Source organism: Aythya ferina, assembly GCF_964211825.1.
Source record: "Aythya ferina genome assembly, chromosome: 4".
Lineage (NCBI taxonomy): Eukaryota > Metazoa > Chordata > Aves > Anseriformes > Anatidae > Aythya > Aythya ferina.
This window is the reverse complement of record NC_140300.1, coordinates 12,381,905-12,402,041: the sequence shown is the minus strand read 5'-3', so window position 1 is coordinate 12,402,041 and position 20,137 is coordinate 12,381,905. Positions and strand designations below refer to the sequence as shown.

General features: G+C 37.5%; 1 protein-coding gene across 1 annotated transcript in view; it reads right to left on the bottom strand.

The window, feature by feature from the left end:
• The window catches only part of PPP2R2C (protein phosphatase 2 regulatory subunit Bgamma), a 186,870-nt gene that overhangs the window by 85,394 nt on the left and 81,339 nt on the right, over positions 1 to 20,137 (bottom strand). The window contains 2 exon segments of the mRNA XM_084517962.1: positions 6,842 to 6,955; positions 6,958 to 6,993. Of these exon segments, the coding sequence (XP_084374088.1) occupies positions 6,842 to 6,955; positions 6,958 to 6,993 (150 nt within the window).

Sequence of the window (20,137 nt, the reverse complement as noted above, 5' to 3'; positions counted from 1 at the left end):
TTATATTAATATTGATATTCAAACCAGAGCAGCCCAAGCTATCAACCCTTCATCCCAGGTCTGTATAGCATATAGAGAATAACTAGGTGAATCCTTGTGGATATATATTTTCCATTTTAATTTGTATCTTTCAATTTTCTTCAAAAGCCTTTCTTTTGTAGAAGATATATTGGAAGACAAATAAATGCAAGTACTGAATAGGAAAAAAAAAATCTATTATACATGCCAGGATGATTTCAATGCTTATTTACACATGCTTACATTTGGATTTGTAGATCTTTGAAATTCAGAAAGATGAAGTGCTGTATCAAAGCAGTCCTTTTTATGAAGGCATTTGTCATTATGTGAATCTAGTCCAGACAGCAGCAATCCATTCAACTTAAGTCACTCAGGTGTGTGTTTGCACTCATCCTACTCACAGCAGAGTTTTTCTTCTACTTTCCTTTTTACTATTAAAAGCACCACTCTTAATAAATGGTGAGTGTGAATCAAGCCCAGAGTATTCTTTTGGTAGAAATGGGGCAAGTCCTCTGGGTATACAAACCATCATAACTCTATTATAATTTCCAAAAGCAGCAGAGTTGTAAGTTACACCAGCAGGGGAGTGGTATATGTGATTACTTGCAAAGATTCATTATAAACAGTGAAGAACTATCAGTATGTGTATGCAACATGTGGAAGGTAAATAAAGGGACATGTAGCAAGCCTTTGAACACCAGATCAGTGCACAGAGTATTCTTTATGTAACTGAAGTGAAATTCACTTCCCATCTCTTAAACTGCACTCTCCTTAAAATGACAGGGCTCTACTAAATGAAATCAAATCCCTTATGACTTGCCTTGCAAGCTGAGTGACAAGTAGATAAGGGCATTTAGTAGTCAAGGGCAATTTCTAAGTGAAAGCATATAGGAATATATGTGTAATAAAGATGTTATTTAAAAAAATACTAAAATAACATCTCACGTAATTTCTTGCAAAAGTATTAAAAGTCAATGGCCATTGCAGAAAATACTTTCAAGACCTTGAATATTCTTTTCTACTTTCTGGCTTAAGAATTTTATATGCTCTTCTTTCTTTAAATGACTGTGGCTTCAGTGACTGAAGTGCTTGAGTAACAAATAAATTCATTTATCTCCAAATCACCTATGCCACCACTGGGAGACCTCATCTAAACATTTATTTGCAGCAGACAACTACAAGAGAACTTTAGTAAGTTCTTCTGTCATTTCATTGGGAGTCATTTGTTGAGGTTTTCCACTTCTACATTTCAAACCATCATCCCTTAATAAACTCCAACATACTACATCCCAGTCACCAGGCAAAAACCTGGACCAAAGACATTACTTGTCACTTAAAGAATACTGGCAGTGTACTTCTGCGCATTTCATTTTCCTAATAACCTTTGGGATGTTTTCCACTGTATTTTTAATGTTTACAACAATTAAAAATTAGCATTACTTTCCCTAAGATTCCTGTAAACATTTTGAATGCCACCCACCAAAAAACCATGTCCAGGAAGAAACTCTTTGTTCTCCCTCCTCCAAATGTATTTCTAGATGAAGGTAAGAATCAGTATAAAATATCCCACATTATTATAGTGAAAAATTATCTTCTAAACTCTATTGACCATCCATAATGACTGCTGGTCATTGATATATGGTGGTTCTCTTCATACCAGGTGAGAGCAGAGATATCAGTATTCACTGTCAGCACTCTAGCCCACAGTGGAACATTATTACCTCCATATAGAAAAAGAAGGGATCAGTGAAAAGAAACAAAAGGCTTAAAATAGGAGTATCTGATATCCACTGGGAAAGGATATAGTGCCAAAGACAAAAGGTCTTCCTAGAGTAAATCTTTACTTTTTTCCTTTGTCCATTTATTTCCAAACTCAAATATGTGTTTTCACATACCTGTTGTTATCAGGTGTACTGTCTGGGTTTTTGATGGGCTTTGACATATAACATTGTATTCCTCAAGTGTGATTTCTAGCTATTTCTAAATTGAAATGAAGAAGATTTATTTGTATATAACCATGACTTCAAAGAGAAAAAGGGTTGTATAAAAGCAGCAATATTTCTTATTTGTCCTACTGATACAATTGCAGACAGATTGGGGATGAAAACAAACCTTCCTGCAAGCACAGAAGAGCTTCTTAAAAATCTGTAGAAGACTTTGTCCACAGAAGTCTGTCCTTCCTTTTTGGATAGTTCATCTCACACGATATGTTACCTCTCTCTAACCAACTTGTCATTCTTATGACCTTGGATCACTGCAGAGACACAGCACCATTATGACCTTCAAAGTCATTCTGCATTACATAGCAGCCTTCCAGAATTTTCTGATTAGCCAAGACACAACACTAAAATTGAGAAGACAGGCAGCAGAGTCTAGTAATCTTCCACTCACAAGTAATCATCTGTAAGAAACGTACTGCCTTTAAATAACATAATGAAAAACATAAGGACTATGTGCTGTAGTACCATTGAAAATGGCCACAGAATAATAACAACAATAATAATAATAAATTAGCTGTAAATTGCTGAAGTCTTTGAGGTGACAGCATACAGAAACTAGTCCACTGATTCAGTTTTTATCATCATCCTGAAAATTTTGGCTATGACCACTATTACTAGCATTTAGTTATGTCAAAAAAACACACCAAAAACACTGACTGTGATACATATTTTCTCAAAACTAAAATTCAGCTGTTCTTCCAACCTCTGTAGATTTTCAAGCCAACAATAGCTGCTCTTTTGATTACAGCTCTAGTCTGTGTGACCGATTCCCTATTCTGGGCTGAATCATCACAAAAGCAAGCGGATTGGCTAAGTTAAATGCTGAATACCATAGCAACTGACTTGCAGCCTTGCTAACATGAAGCAAGGATTTTTGACTTGAACAAGAGCTACAAGTGAAAACAGCAGGCTAAAAGCAGACCTGGTGTAACATCAGCAATGCAACAGAACTAGAAAAGTCACTTAACCCCTCCCTAATCGTTTCTCCTTAATACCTTTTGACTGCAAAGGGCAGCAGCAAATCTTCAGACTCTCATTAAAATACAATATAGCGAGCAAGGAAAAATGTGTGCTAAGGTATTGATTTAGCATATATATCTAGCCAATGCAGACTCTTTGCCAAAACAAATGGGATTAAGTATTGGAAAATCAAGTCACGGAAAGGGAACAATAATAGAGGTTGATCTCGGTTTTAATTAATAATCATATCACAATAATAAAAAGGATTGGAAGCTTCTAAAGAAACACCTCAAAATATACTTAACCCTACTTTGTCCAAGTTACTGACTACCTTATGGAACGTGTCAAAGTATCCAAGATGCTAACAATAAGACGACTACTTAATGGCAACACCCTCTAAGACCTGCATCAGGTCTACAAGGAAAATAAATGAATCAGCTCATTGCTCTAGAGTAACAGCAAGAGTCCTGCTTCAGGACAGCCTAATATTCTTCCAGGCAGCTGAAGCTATCAAGTCTTTGCTTGCAAGTAGATGTGTCCACATATTTTAGGTGAGCTATAACAGGCCTTCAGTGTATTGCACAATGGAAAATTACAGCCTTATCTCTTCTCCACCACGTTTGAGGCAGCTTGTACGCTGGAGACACTATTCCTTCTTTGTGTTTGGGCTTTATAGCCCAGGAGTAAACTCAGCTCCATCTTTTCTTTGTGCATCCACTGAAGTGGCACTGAAAACCTGCTATGAAGTAACCTATCAAGAGAACCAAGTATAAGACCCAAAGCATAGTTACCTTAACTGCTTTTAATATGAGGGCTAGTTTTTAAATCTGAGTTAGGACTATAAATCTACAGTATCAAATTAACTTACTTGATCTCCTATAGACCTCATTACTCCTGAGCTCTTGCTGACATTAAGGAGTACTATAATCCGCCCACATCTATCAAGATAGAGACAATTGTTTGCAGTTAGAATAAGAGGAGGGACCTTTCTTCGGGTTCCTAAATTTGACAACACTGGTCTGATTTTCTTTCAATGAAATAAAATTTTTAGTTAGTTATCTGGTTGACTTTGACAGTGAAAACCCACAGAATTCTTAAGGTCTTTTGACCCTCAAATTCAGGCAGTCTCTCAAGGAGTTTATGGTAACAAGAAACACTTCCATCAGAGACTAGACACTGTGAGTTAACAAAGCGTAGTTGTTTTTTGGAGGTAATTTCATCATACTCATAAATTGCTTAACATTATGTACTCGTGTTGCTACAATGGACATATTTCTCTTTTGTCTCAAGTTTCTGATATATCATAATTCAGACATCAAATCAGCCTAATTGCAAAGACGCACTTGTATTCTATATGTATGGAACTCCAGGTATGTCTATATTTATAGTATTTAGGGTGCATACACTATTCTTGTATGCCACTGAACCATAAGTACCTATCTTCCAAAAATGGTGGTTATTGCTTTATTGGAAAGTCATTTTTTTATTTAGTTCACATGCTGTAAAACAGTGCAGAGTCCCCCAGTTTGGCTCCATAAATAGCACGTCCTTGTCATTCTCACATCTCAAGTAGAAACAGACAGAGAATTCTAAGTGTGATTTTAGAAACAAAGGAATTTCCAACATTTCCCTTACCTGTCAGGTAAATATGCTTGAAGGGCTGATCAAAACATATAGACCTAGCTCTTGCCTATACCTTATGCTTTCAGAATGGGATTGTTTGTTGAGTTTGTTTTGATATATCTTGGTTTTGTTCATAAAGGAAAAAGCAAGGAATTTTTTTTAATTGAGCTTTTATCCAGCAATTCACACAGAGAGAATACCATCTGTTTTCTGAAACATGCGAAATAGCACTCTGTGGTTAGTACCACATGTGCAAGCACTGTCTAAAATAGCACCACATCTATGTTGAAGATATTGATATGCTGCTGTAAATACAGCCCTTTCACATACAAGATCAGATTTTTTCTCATACAAGTAATTCTATTAAACACAAATAAATGACAGTTTATTATTGTGATTTCCCAAGATTAGTAAATTTCCCCTGAAGAGTTTATAGTCTTAAGTCGGAACCCAAAGAGAGGTAAGACAGGAGAATGGGCCAGAAGTAAATTTGCGCATTCTGTGTACTTATATACACACACACTCTTGCCTATACAAATTAGAAACTGTAGATCAAGGACAATAAATTATTGTAACAGCAAAGGTCAGACTCAAGGAGGGATGGAACTGTCTTTGACCTCATCTGTGAAAGAATTTTTCCATGCACAAAGTGGCATGAAAGAAATGACAAAGATGCAGTACTGCAGCAGAGATTCAGTGACTGAAGGGCATAATGGTAAGGCTAGAGAACGAGTGCTTGAGAGAGGACATGAAATGAAAAAGTACCCTAATGACTAATGGTCAGACAACGGCTCCAGCTGCAGTGTTTCAGAAACTCTGGGACAGGACAAGATGAATGTTCAGAAAGCAAAAGGGAATGCTGCTGTTCTATTCCACCTAGCAAAAGGACATTACTTCAGCATAAATCCTTTTATTGTTCTTTAATAACATTTATTACTATAAAATAATTATTTAACAGATGATATTATCAGAAAATTTAAAAGCAATTTGAAGTATCAAACGTGGTTTTTGTTTGTTTCTTTTTTTTTAAAGGTACATATCTGCATGTTATCCCACCTGAGGAATATCTGGAAGCAACTCATTAATGAGAGGGGAACTCTGTGCTACGGCAGTTGTAGCCGTTCCTTTTAGTAACAGCATTTTTATGCTGATACAGCTAGGGCCCAAGTAAAGTACTACAATAGTATTGAACAGAAAAAGGAGCATTTCAACAGAAGCACAGTACACTCAACCAGAATCACCGGCCTGGTTACAGAGAACACAGGAAACACCCAAGCCATCAAACAGTTGTACAGCTCACCAAATCTTGCATTTTCACAATGTCCTAGTATCTTTATTTTTTTGTTGTTTTTCTTTCTTTTTTCTTCTCTTTCCCACAAGTAGAACCTCTTTCCTTCCCTTCAGACATTTAGACTTCTGAGTTCAAAAGTGAGTTGACCTAGGCAGTTCAAAGTGCTCTGCAAACTAGGTAAAGGTGTTTCCCATTTGGTCTCAATATAAACTTTGTTAAATGAGGAATTTAAAAGCAGAGGAGAAAAGACAGTAGCATGAGCTATGTCATCAATCTGAGAACTCTGCCAAAGTTCCCCAGTGTTATACACAAACAAAAACATCCCTTCACAGGTATGTAATAAAACCTCCAAGAAGCTGTTCACCCTACTGTGAAAATGATAAACCACAGCAGTGAGGATGGCTAAATTGCCCAAGGACACCTGTAGAATTAGTGGCTATGTAAGAAACAGAATAAGAACTTTTTTTTTAGGTGTAGAAACATCTACACATGTGCCTAGAATATAAAAGACAGTCAGTGCCATTTCATGCAGTTTTCTACAGTCCAGTTAAAAAAAAAAAAAAAAAAAACAAAAAAAAAAACAGGTGGCATGTGAACAGAATTACTCAGCAAGTGAGAGACAGAGAAAGAAGGAACAAAGAAAGAGGAAAAGGCTACATGCCTTTACTTTTATTGTAAATCTTTAGGGTGTGCATCATTTTTAGAAAATCTCAGACTCCAAATAACAACACTTTGTACATGTGGCTTCTAAGTGTGCCACTTTCTCTAGGAGACAGGTGTTTTCAAATCACTTTTATTCATTGCTTATAAAGTGACGCAATACAATCAAAGAGCTGTAGACATCTTTATTACATTTGCTTTTTGTGTCTTCCGTAGTCCACTGTCATAAGGGCTCACCTGCAACCAGCCATCTGGGATGAAAACAGAAATAAGTGACAGGCATCCTTACCTCCAAGTCCATCTCCAGAATCAACCTCGTAGATGCTTTCCCCTTCCATGTTGTCTGTAGGACCCAGAAGAAAAACAAGATCTCTCACTGGTGATTTGCTCAGGATCCAGAAGGAAGATGAATCGGCTCACTCTGCAGCCAGCAAGTGATATCTTTCAAACAAAAACATAAAAACAAAGTCATTGATCCACTTCTGCTATAAAAAGGAGTGGTCATTTCATTTCTACCTCAAGTCCCCAACATTTCAAAACTGTATGTCAGTTAGTTTTACTTCCAATACCCCACGTCTTTTATATATCAATACAGTCTCCTCAGTGGGCATCTGAGCTCCTTTTAACTTGAAAATTCAACTGTCATTCACACTATAAAAAAAGAGTTTGCATCAGGCCACATTCCAGAACTATATTGAGGGGAAAGCCACAGCACAGACCCTTGCTCTCACTCATATGGCTTGACATGACCAGAAGTGGGCAAAATGGAGCAATATACTACCCATCCAGAGGATTAGCTTTTCTCTGGCATACCATGGACACATTGAGATCAAATAATACTCAGGTTGCAAACAGCAGCATGTCCTGAAGGTACACAGATCATAGGGGTCAGCTTTCTTAAGACTGCTCTTAAAGGGTCACTTTAAAATTAGGCTGAGAAAGCATCTCAGTTTAGCAATGGATTTGATTTGCAGGTGAAAGTAAAAAAGAGTGTAAAGTTGAAGTGTGGACAAAAGAACAAAACCACCCATTGGCATATTTAAGAAAGACAGAAAAGGATCAAAGTCTCTTTTTCCTAAATAAGCTTGAGTAACTAGTGGCTTTTATATTACCCTGCTCCAACACGGCAAGTTTTTACTACCTCCTCCTTTTGAATAAAAGAAAAATCACTCTCAATGAATTAAAAAAAAAAATAAAAGCAACTAATGAGTCAGGAAACATCCACGCATCGTGTCTTTGAGTGGAAGAGACAAAAAGCAATCAAAACAACATGGAGTTACTGGAGTAGTTGTGAAGCAAGCAGAGAACTGTCACGCATCAGATGCTCGTGATGCGAAGCAAAGCCAGGATAAGCTCCAGCACTCATCCCCATGTATAAGATTTGCAATCTGATTAGTTATAAAACAGAGGAAAACAGAAACAGAAAGCCATCCAAAAAGAGAACAGAGGCCTCTCTCTGCCACACACGAACTCAAAGAGGCCAAGAACATAAAACAGGATGAATGAATGATGATTGATTATATGAATAATGTTATTTATAAAACACAGTTCAGGTACCATTGGTAACCTAAAGCTAGTTATGAAGCAATGCATTGACTGTCACCTTGCAAGTTTCAAATGGGTAAATAATTAATTTTTATTTGCAAGTCTGTGGCCTTCTCTTTTGCTTTTCCATGTCATTGGGACTACATTCAAATTGTCCCGTGCCACTGCACTTCATTTAAAGGGTGGAAAAAAAAAAAAAAAAAAAAAGTTCCATATTAATATGAACTGCCCTGTGTGTTTTGTTCATCGCTTCTTCAACTTCCTATCAACAAGAAAGCAGTAAACATTATGAGCAAATTTGTATTCAGACATCGAGTAAAAGAAAATCAATTGTTCAAGCACTATGTCATTTTGTTGATAAAAAGAAGGGCATACCTAGAAGCTTCACACCAGATGACCTCTACTTCTTCAACTTCTTCAAGCATCTCTCAGCATCTGCATGCTTTTGTCGATTTTCCGCTGCTTGAGCCAGTGTAGGTATATGCCATGTAACTGAGCATGCATGGCACTGCAAAACACTGAGCAGACTTTCCATGGAGTGGAAACGGTAGTGTAGTCATCTTATACTGCTGGTGCCTCCCCTTCAACTCACTTCAGTGATTCAAGGTGTCATTCTGAATGAAGTCATGTTTTTCAGAAGGTGTGCTACTGCAATTTGCTAGACTGAAGACTGTGAAAGGATCCATGATAATGCTGATTTTCAGTGAAGTATCCATTGCAAAAATTTTAGTTTGGAAAAAAAAATCCACACATTTTTAAAAATATGAAAATACTTACCAAATAAATAACTAGAACACAGTGGTTATAGTGAGTTATAGTGTTAAGCTCTGGCTGAATATTCACTCCTGAAATATGCATGTTCCAAATGCTGATCTAGGACACTCACAAGAATATTAAAGATTGTAGTTCTTGTTTATAAAAGCAAAAGCATCAAGCAGTGAACACTGGATTCCCATGATCACGAAAGCGCTACTGCAGACGTCATAGGATTTAGAAGTGTTTTTACAGGATAAATAGGTCAGATGAGGAAATAAACATAATTTCAGAAAGTCAACTACAGCCTTTCAAATTAAATAACTTTTCTTGCATAAATCCTTTTGGTAAAGGTTGTCTTATCCTGCTAAGATCTCATTGCCAACGCTGGCTTTTAAGATGAACACTACAGTCCTGCACAGTAATACAGAAACTACTTCTGTGTAAAGTAACTGGTGATCAAAGGACATTGGGCAATGTCTAAAACCTAAACATTATCTTTTTATCCAGGCTTTATGCCTATTTACATGGAGAAAAAAATCCTGTGCCCAGCATAAATACCTACTTCAACATCTGTTTAGGCACAGGTGTTACACAGCTTAATGTCTTTATCCATCTATAAACAAAAACGTATTTCCTTGTGAAAAACTCATGAGGTGTCTCATTTTGCATTATAGTAATGAACTAAATGAAACCTATATGCCTCTATCTAAACCTGTAGGTGTAAAGACTAGTAAATTTCATGATAACTAAAGTATAAGTGTTGATTATTAAAATTAGATATCAGTATCAAGAAATGCTAGTATTTCAGTGCAAGATTACTGAGGCATTAATTTGAATCAATCTTTATCACCTAGTTAGAAAATTAGTATTATAATTCTTATGAAAATCTGATTAAAAATAAAAAGAGACTGACAAAAACAGAAGAAAAACTGTTTTAAAATCATTTATTATATGTATTCCTTATAAAACAAATTGACTACTGCTTCTTTATTACATGCTTGCTCTCTTCCCAATTGGCATTCACACAATTGTTGCTTTTAATAGCATTTCACTCACAGTTGAACCTTCTTTGGGGTGGGGTGGATATGAAAAACCCTATTGTTCTGTTCCCTGGCTACAAGAACTTTTTAATTAAAAATTGAAAGCAAAATTATGTGTCAGCACAGAACCATAGAGCCACTCAAATGTAATCACACCAACAGGAGTAAACACAGCGATGTGATGGTTAGCACAGAACTGCTTCTTGCGTGGCTGTGCTGGCTATGAGTTTATCCCTTCTATTAGGGATAGAAGAACCTGAAATGTTTAAGGTTAGCCTCATCACAAAGTAAAAATGCCACAGCGGAGAAGCAGTTAGGCATGAGGTATGACCAAAGCTGTATCAAAACAGATAGAGTGCCCTAATGTGTTTGATACTTTTTAAAATTATAGAGCATCTGAAACCAGGACCCCTCATCACAAAGTTTAGTTTTTTGGCAACATTTGTTTCTTGCTCATCCAAAGCCTTTCCCTTGGTAATGCCATAGAGTAGTCCCTATCTTCCGCCATCACACCAAATGTAAAGCCATACAGGAACAAACCATCATTCTGTGCTAGTTTCTGGTCTTTGAGGAAAAGGCTATCATGAGAGAAACCAAACAAACCAAAAAAGCTGTGAAGTTATTTGCTTAAATTGTGTAATCTGAAGTCTGTGTCAGTTAGTGGGAGGCTGTTGCTGGTGTTGAGGGAACAACACACAGAAGGAGGCTCAGAAAGAGCCTCATTGAGACACGTTGTTCATAGTTTCTGCCTGCATGCAGGTTGCAGAACCACTTGTGAGGGGACAAGGCACCAGGTGGCAGGAAGACAATGTCGAGAATGCCGAACTCAATACTGTTTGCATGATGGTGTTTTTTCTGGAGAGAGGTTAAAGAAGCAACACTGCTCTTTTAACATGTGCCACATTATATTCCCAAAGAGATGTGTAGAGCAGCAAGGAGAACCACCTCTGGGCTCCCACTGGAAATCGCAGTCCTCAGAGCAGGGCCTGACGCCATGAGCTGCAGGCCAGGGCCTGCCAAAATGGCGCACACTGCTCACCTACTTGCCCCGCAATCCCACAGACTGAAGGAACCCACAGCCACACACATGGGGGTGATCTCTGCTCTTTTTGACCTGCCTGACTCCAATAAAGCCCTATCTAATGTAAACTTCTGTGGCCCCTTGATCTTTCTGAAGTGATCTGGTTAGCCCTCTGGCTGCAGATATTGGATTTGGGGGAATTAAACCCCACTGAAGTAACAGAGACATACACTTGGAGGATACGCACATTTTGATAACATTTGAAAAAATAAAAATTGCATCACAAAAATCAAAGTATGGTAAGAATATTTATATTTGCATGCTTTAAGCCTTCTGGGAACTTTGCAAACATAGTTCTCCAATTAAAGTCAGAAAGATCTTACAGTTTAGTAGATGTTGCATCACATGCTGAGATAACAAACGCCAGAATTAAAATAAGATGGGAAGACCAAAGTCACCACAATAGCACACTTCTCTGTTCCCTCAAAGACCAACACAGTCCTAACACATATTTGGGGCAGACTTTTTCAAATCACATTGCCGATCACAGATTCCTAAATAAGCCCCAACTTCTAGGCTGCAGCTAGACAGACCTTCCCCAGGTGTGCAGTGCCAACTCTCACCTATAAATCCCAGAGAGCCTTTTCAGGTAGTCTGCACAGGAGAGCATTCATCTTCCCTCATTCACCTCCATTCTCTCGTCTCTCTGGAGCCTACTGCAGAGGGCGCAAGTGGCAAGACTGCTTGCTTCTCCCAGCTCATCTTATCAGTCTTTTTCTGTTCTGTTTGTTGCAAACACCCTTTTTTCAGTATTATGCATTAGGTATCACTGGAGAATGGTTCCACATCGGGAACATGGAGGACATGAGAATGCGGTGACTGCAGAGAGTGACTTTGCAAACTTTTAGGAATACAACTGATGTTGAGGAAAATCCCGAAGTAGTAGAAGACCAGATTTCTAGCACTTTTGTGTTCTTACACCAACTTCATCATAGGACAGGAGTAAAACTGATCAGCAAGTTTTTCCATCTAGTTTTTGAGAAAAAAAGGAGAGGAAAACAAGAACAAAAAATCTGAAGATCTGAACTACTGCATCAGTGCAGAGGCCAGTGCCAGATCTACTTCTGAAAGGGTTCTATTCCTTCAAGACTTACTTTCAGGTAGATCTACAGTGATTTATGAGATACATCTGCACTAGTCCTGTGCCTCTGCAGGTGGCCAGCCACACATGAGGAGTCCTGCTTAACTAGTTATTTATGCTTTCTCTTTATTTCCTTCATTTGTCGTAGGAATTTATTCAAAGTTAACGAATCAGTCCAAGATTCTTCATACATATTTAAGTGCTTTTCAAAAAAAGAAATCAACATTCCGAAAATGGCTGGAAATCTTTTATTCAGTCAGGCATAACCACACTTCAGTTAGTCCTGCAGCAATACCCTAACGAGAAACCTTCCAGACTACTAGCCTTGATAATCATAATTCCATCTAACAAGGCTTTCAGTGAGACTGTTTTATTATTCAGGGAAAGTCTGAGTTGAATTGATGCTGAGTTGAATCTCATGCATTTTTGGAGATAGCTCCATATGGAAATCTCAAGGAAGTCAAAGTGAAAGTATCCATTCTTTATGGATACATGCATTTTTAAATGCTGGTAAAAATGTTCAGTTTGCAATACCTCCAGATAAGCTCCCAAGTAAAGATTTTGCAAAATAAGATCAAGTGCTAACAAAATGGCTTGCTGGAAATAGCTGTGAAAGGAGAGCTGTCTATTCTAATCCTGCAAAACATAGTTCTGGTAGGGAATAAGAATCAGTATGAACAGATGAATTTCAGAACCTCATTCCTCCAAAACAGCTCTCTAAATTGGAAAAAGTAGTGAATTCTAAGCCTGAGGTACTTCATTTCTGCATGTTGTTTTTTTTTTTTTTCTTAAAAAGTTTATATTTTTCAAACAACTCCACACCTGTTTTACCTGCAAGACTGTTTTATTAGTTTCATCAGACACTTTCCGGTGCTTTTTTCTACATATATACTGTGACCTCTGTGAGAGTTATTTCATGCATCGGCATTTAAAGTTTCCCAGGGTTAGCAATTCCACCTCTATTCTAGTATAACAAGAGTACCATGAAACATTCAACATGCTGTTCTTTTCCTTGTGGTCCAGCATGATAGAGTAACTGAGAAAGCTTGTTGCTTTTAAAAACATGCAAGAAAAAAAGTGCGAACAAACATCCTCTTAAAGATATGCAAAGACTCCAGAACATCAGTTCCTGAAGTCTGTACAATACCAACAGGAGCAAAGAACGGAGGAAAACTTTAGCATTAACCAGTTTTAGAGATGTATTTTCATTGTTCATTTTCTGTTTCAAGTTACATCTCTGCAACAGAATGCTGCAGTACAAACTGTGCACTACAAACCAGCAACTGCCATCAAGCAAACTTATCACTCTGCATCTTACAGAAAAAACTTCACAATTTGGTTCCTCTGCTAATGGCAGAAACAGTAATTCTGACACTTAGAGGTGAAACTGATATTTGTAAAACCACCTGATGAAGTTGACTAGATTACAAGCTGAACACATACACTACATATTGTGACTTTTGCTAACTCAGCTGTACTAACACAAACATGGAGGGAAGGGGCAGGGGATTATATCAGAAATACTTTCTTTCATGATGGGTCTAAGAAGACAATTTTTGTACCTTAAAATTTATGTTATATTTACTAGGAGACTGCATTGCATCAAAGATACATGGAGGAGTTATACATCTTTGTCTATTACACAAATTGATCATGGCACACAGTGTCACTCTACTGTCATTACCAACACAAAGCATACCTTACAAAAGGAGAAAAACAAAACAAAAAAATCAACTAACAACACACAAACACCACCACCTTGATTTGGGGGGATTTTCAGTTTAGAGTCTAAATGCTCCTTCAGTACACAAGACACGGTGTATTAAATTTGAGTGAAAGATAATAAAATAGTAGGATTTCTCTATTTCCAACAGGACTGTCTATTTCTACATGACAGAAACTATATTCTGTCTTCTTCTTCTTCCATCCACTTTCTTATTATAATTAGCAATAACTCCAGGAGCATGTATCAAAAAGAAAGAACTAATCAACACATTGATAAAAACATGATTTTCCAAGAACTGTACAGAAGACCTGTTAACAAAATAAGCGAAACAATGAAATAACAAATAAACAAACAAAAAAGAACAAGTTAAAAAGAAAAAAAAAAAAAGCTTCAGATCAGTAATAACATGGTTTCACTTAGAAGCCTGCAGCATAAAAACAATTTGCTTTCCTTAGGTTTTAGCTGAAGGTCTAAATTAAAGCATGCAGTACATACTTATAGTATTTTCTCATTTGCTTTAGCATTAATTTCCAAGACAATGTAGAAAAGCTGAATTTATGCTCAGCTGTAGTTTTTATAACCAACCAAGAGAAATTTAGTTTGTATGCTAGAGCAACTGTGGAAATCAATTCTTAATCTATGACCTTGCTTACCACAGCTTGAAGCCTTGCAATAAATAAATGCCTTGAGCCACAAATAAGAAACATTTGGTGAATCAAAGAGACAAATAACACAAATCTATATGTGTATATACAGCATTAGAAAGGTCATATAAAATACAATATTGGCTCTTTTCTTGCTGTAACATAATAATGTTTGAAAGGCAAGACACAGTAATTGGCTGCATTAATACCCAGGTGGTAAACAGTCATGAGTACCTATTTTCTTTTCAAATGACAATGTTCATCTCTTTAGAGGACTTCTTGTAGCCTGATGCTTTTCTCTTTCTCTCTCTCTTTTATATATATATATATATATATATATATATATATATATATATATATATATATATATGGACAATGCAGCAGTACTTAGAAACACAGAATCTCTGAAAAATACCTATTTTCTTTGTCCTAGCATATGTAAAGGCTTTCCCTAATGCACATTTAAGCTTCGTTGTGAAACTGCTCGGTGCTTCACTATTAACAAAAGAAAAAAAAAACTCCAGATCTCACATCTGCCTACTCCCAGTCACAACCACCCTTCTCCTTTCTAATCTGAACCTCTCAAATTCACACGCTAGATGTTATTACTTGTTTCTCCACAAGCTCTACTAAAACAAATTTGACTTCAATAGCATTACTCACAGAAGTATTATCTAAAAAAATAAATAAATAAATAAATAAAACACCTATAGTAACCTTTCATTATTAATATTTTACAATTACAGTTTACAAGTACATAACTCACTTTCTGTAAACAGACCTGTACATCTTCAAAAACACACTTTCCACTCTTTATGCATTTGTTTGGCTGTAGACTTTACTCAGGCAGTTGCTTTTAAAATTTATTAGTACAAAAAAAAAGCACTAGTTCAGCTAATTTCCCTCTTTTAATTGTCTCCTTCCTGGTACACTGGAATTCAAATGTGCCTGTGACTGACACTCCCTTTTAGATTAGCATGGCATTATTAGCTTGCACAGCAGGTGGCCGAAGTAACTGATGGGAAGGTTTCCCTTATTTTAACTCTAAGGAAAGCATGTAATCTAATAAGAAATTAAGGGATCTGACATTCAGAATTATCCTTGGAGTTTTGCATAGAAAATTTAATTTATATATATAAATAAAACTTCATTATATTTTCATTAAATATAATGAAAAATTTAGCCAAAAAAATAGGAAAAAAAAAAAGGGAGACCAGTACTGACAGAACTAGAATGCCATCAGAGGAAAAGCTAGCCTTACACTGAAATTTCTTGGCACATCCTACTCAGTCTACCTGTTAGTATAGGCTTCCCCAGCTAACGTCCAAAAAACAACTCAGGAGACTTTTGAACTGCTCTTGACCACAGAATCACAACCTGTTGTCTGCATTGTAGGATTTATTCTAGATTAAGGGTCAGTTTTGTGGAAATGATGCGAAGTACGTATCGGTCTGAAGCAGTATCTGGAAATAGGGGAGCAACTATCAGAGCCTGGCTGCAGGAATGCTTTCATACTGGAAAGTCAGGCCTGCTCCAGCCTACCCCACAACAGACTAACTTAACTGACAGCTGAAGCAGAGCAGGAGGAAGTCAGATTTCACATCTGCTTTCCCATAGCCCAAGAGCAGGAATTTTAGCTTGGTGACAGCCTCTGTTTTATGCGAATGGGGAAAAAAGTACTTGCATCCCAAACTAAATCCCTCGGGCATCAGCAGGTACGAAGCAGATGCAGTTCCCCAGTTTCCAAGGGCCGGGAATGGCACTAACCAGACCTCTCCACAGCTGCTCCTGGGCATGGGTAGGTATTAAAAGGGGGTCTCAAAAGAGAGGAAAGCAGCACAGCAGCTTACTGGGAGAAAATCACATACATCATCCTGACCAGCACTCACAAACTTTCAGTACTAAGCATCACTTAATACCAATGCCCCACCCAACTCCACCTATCATGGCATATATCACATGGCATTTTACATTGGCTTTCATGGTACAATCTTAAAATTACTTTTTTTTCCCACATTCAAGCTGTAAACAACCTCTTAGGTAATGACACAAACCATTTACAGGCAGTTTGTCCCAAGTGCAGAAGGAGAGCTACTCAGGGTATTAACCTAGCTTAGAAGAAACTACTTCCCCACCCACAAAACAACAAATTTGCATTACAAAGTCTAGCTGATTATAACCGATGACCCTTACAAAATAATTTAAGATTCAATACTTGTGAAATAAAGCAATGCTTTCACTGATGGCTTTGTATCAGCATAAATGACTAATTACTTTAATCAGGAAGCTCAAAAGATAAAGAATTTGATTTATTATAAATACAGGGGCTTGTTCTCATAAAAATGACTTGCTCTGCAGTTCAGGACACACTTTGATTTATGGCACTGCTTGTAATTCCCTTATTTTTTATTTTTACATTTAATAATAGGTGAAAAATGGATTAAAAGTAAACTAACGCCAGCCATATTCCCAATATAATTTTATTCAGTTCCACAGCAGTACTCGTACATTATCTATATCCTAATAGTTCACTAATAGCAAACATACAAAACTGTTTTGAAAAACATGCAGGGAGTAAAAGATTCATTTGGCCAAGATTACAGAAGGAATGAGTATTCTTGCATTTCTTATACATGACTGTTCATTATTTAATGACATCTGAAATCTGTTGCTGAGACAATCTGAACTCAACTCAAATCCAGTTTAGCCAGGAATAATGGTGAGAGTCATAAACGTTTCTGAAGACAGATTACGGACCAATTATGGTTGGGAAACTCATCAGAGAGAGAGAATGAGAATGAATCTGCCTGGAATCCGTGGACAAGCATGGATCTTCATCTCTTTGCTGTCAGTCACTTCACAAAGCACTTTGTTCCCTCCTGACCCCTGCACTACCACTTCTTTATCTAAACACCTTAGACTAAGATGAAATTGTCTGGGAGTCTCTCACTCACCTGAAGTCCTCCAAGTTTGTCCTAATAAGATGATTGCCTCTTTCTGCATATTTACGTTGAGGATTTTTGAGGAAATCTCATGCATCTTTCTATGTATTTTGCTGCATGGCTGAAGGGGGAATAAGCATGCAAGAGATTAGAAAAAAATATACATTTTCTGTAGTTTGCTGTTAGCCAGCAAAGTTCTGTAGCTTATCTTAAGTTATTGGAGTCATCACTGGAGTTCCAGGGTCTCTAGGAAGACTGTCACACAGCTGTGTGAATAGGGAGACAATTGCTGTCAGATATTACAGCATTAGGATTATGTTTCACCAGCATTTGCCAGAAAATGGTGATTAAGGGCAACGTGAGAATATTTTCAACATGAAGAATGTTTTCATAGACTGGAAGATCTGCTTGATCTAACTTCAGCTCTGAGCTTAGCTAAAGCAAACCGTAGTCCCCAGGGCGCTGCGACAAACGGATTAGCATCACATAAAGACCCTCGGCGGCGAGGTTCTTGTGACAGCTGCTGCTTGTGCTGACCAGCACGGTCACCGTGACCTCACGTTCCCCCCCTCTTTTTAATAATATTTCCACACATCGCCTCTTGTCTCCTGCTTAACAGAAACATTCCTCCAGGCACAAACCACCTCCTTCTGGTGTGTTTACAGAACCAGCTGCGCCAAGTGACTCTTAGGGCTGCCGCACAATAAACAACAAGATGTACATCTGATTGTGATTTATGGCAGAGCTGAACAACGTATTCAGTCAAATATCTGCACAATTCAAGTCAATGGACGGTTTTGTTCGGGGAGCCAGGGGCTTTCCTGTTGTACCATCATGGTTGGTGTCTTCTAAGTATAAATCCTTTTTCACATTAAAAAAAAAGTTTAGCACCCACCAGTTCTGACTCCTTGCAGTCACCACCACAACTACCTAACATGGAAGAAAGGGGAGTATTTTCACCAGCAGTTTTGTCAAATATTCTCTTGCTATCAAGCATTTCTCAGAGCCAGAGGATGCACGGAGGATGTCCTGGAATTCAGATTAGTGCAGTTTGGAAGATATCCAGCAAAAGATTACAAAAAAATATCTGCTTTAGGCCTCAAGGGGCACAAAAGGGATGATGCTATCCACACCATCTTCTATACCCACTCACTGACGACACCAAAACCCACTTCTGCATAGCTGCAAAAAAAATGCCATGCTACTATAGTAATTAGAAAAGAGATCAGAAAATATGGGATATTTACCAACATAACACAGTCTTCTGTGATATTTAATCAGCCTTAGATAGCTCTGACATCTCTCTGATAGCCTGTGAAAAAAAATTGGGAAGTCTTTAAAGCTCTTTGAAATCCAGCGCTGTGCTACAACTCACAGATGTCTGAAGCTGCATACATAATTTTTAAGGACTGCTGATTAAGATGGTTTATTTTCTTTGTTGGATTTTTAACTCACATGAGTGGTTTCATACTTAAATCCCTGTCAAATAAAGGTGCCCTCATTACATGAAGTGGACCATCTGGAGTTCTGCGATTTTTTTAATCCACAGTACTAGAGGTCAGACTGGCAAGTGTTCAGGGGAGGATTTGGAGCAAACTACAGAAGAATGAAAAAAATCAGTTCAAAAAGAATCTGACATAAGAAGTGGAATTCTCATCAACAAAATAAAATTCCAATATTTTACACAATTCTTTAATTATTTAAAAGTTGTTGGTAGTTACAAACAGAACTATCAGAGCAGTAATAGTAGAGCAGCATTCACAGGCATCATGAACATTATTCCAAGCCACAAAACTCTTAATTAATTAAGTTTATATTTCAGAAGGAATATTTGTTTTGAACAGAAATTTAATGTTAAATCTTATTTTTTAAAAGGTACCTCTGCAGTTTCGGAGAGGCGTTAAGACTGAAAGCTCCCTCTTCCAGTCATTTATTTTGTAATGATCATTTACGTTCATAGTTTGCTACATTCCACAACTCCCATGGGGAGCTAAATCCCCTCCTTTGCAGCTACTGTGATTACTGAAAGAAAAATAAGAGATACCTCTGAAAATAATAGGCTGGCTAGTGGGCTGCTTCTGAGCTCAGCACCAAGGAAAGGCTGCCCGATATCTCCACTGGGGCAGCTGCACCTAGAGGCTATTCTGACTTGCACTTGCTGGCAAAAGTCCCTACAGGACCATCTGCCAGCAAGAGCAGCAGGGAAAAAAAATCGCACTGAGGTACTACCAAGCCCTTTCCAACTCTGAAAAACAGTAGAATCTACCACAAGCAAGATTTAAGACTTTACTATTCTGACTTTACCTGCTGTGGAGTCTTCAAGATAGGAAGACTTCACCAGAAGAGAGAAAGAGAGTCCTCATAAAAAGAGGAGAAAGAGAAAACTGAACAGATAAATGAATTTATCTTTTGTATGCTGACTAGTATGGTGAGTGCCACAGGTCAATGTTACCATGTACTACAGGTTACCTATAATGAAAAGCTTTATCTAAGAAAGGCCTATTGGAAAAGAAAAAAAAAAAAAAAAGAAGTCAAATATACACAGGAGAGGTGTGCACACTAAGCTCTTATCTTCAAAATTGCTGCTAAAGATCTATTTACTTATTTCTGCAGAAACCCTATAACTATCCTAAAGCATTCAGAATAAGGGATGCATGGCCGAGCAGCCTCTTTCAATAACAGAACATGCTGCTGCCCTGAAAAGCATGCTCTATTTGAAAGAGACAGATCAAGGAGAAAACACTTAAAATGAAATGCAAAACCTTATTCC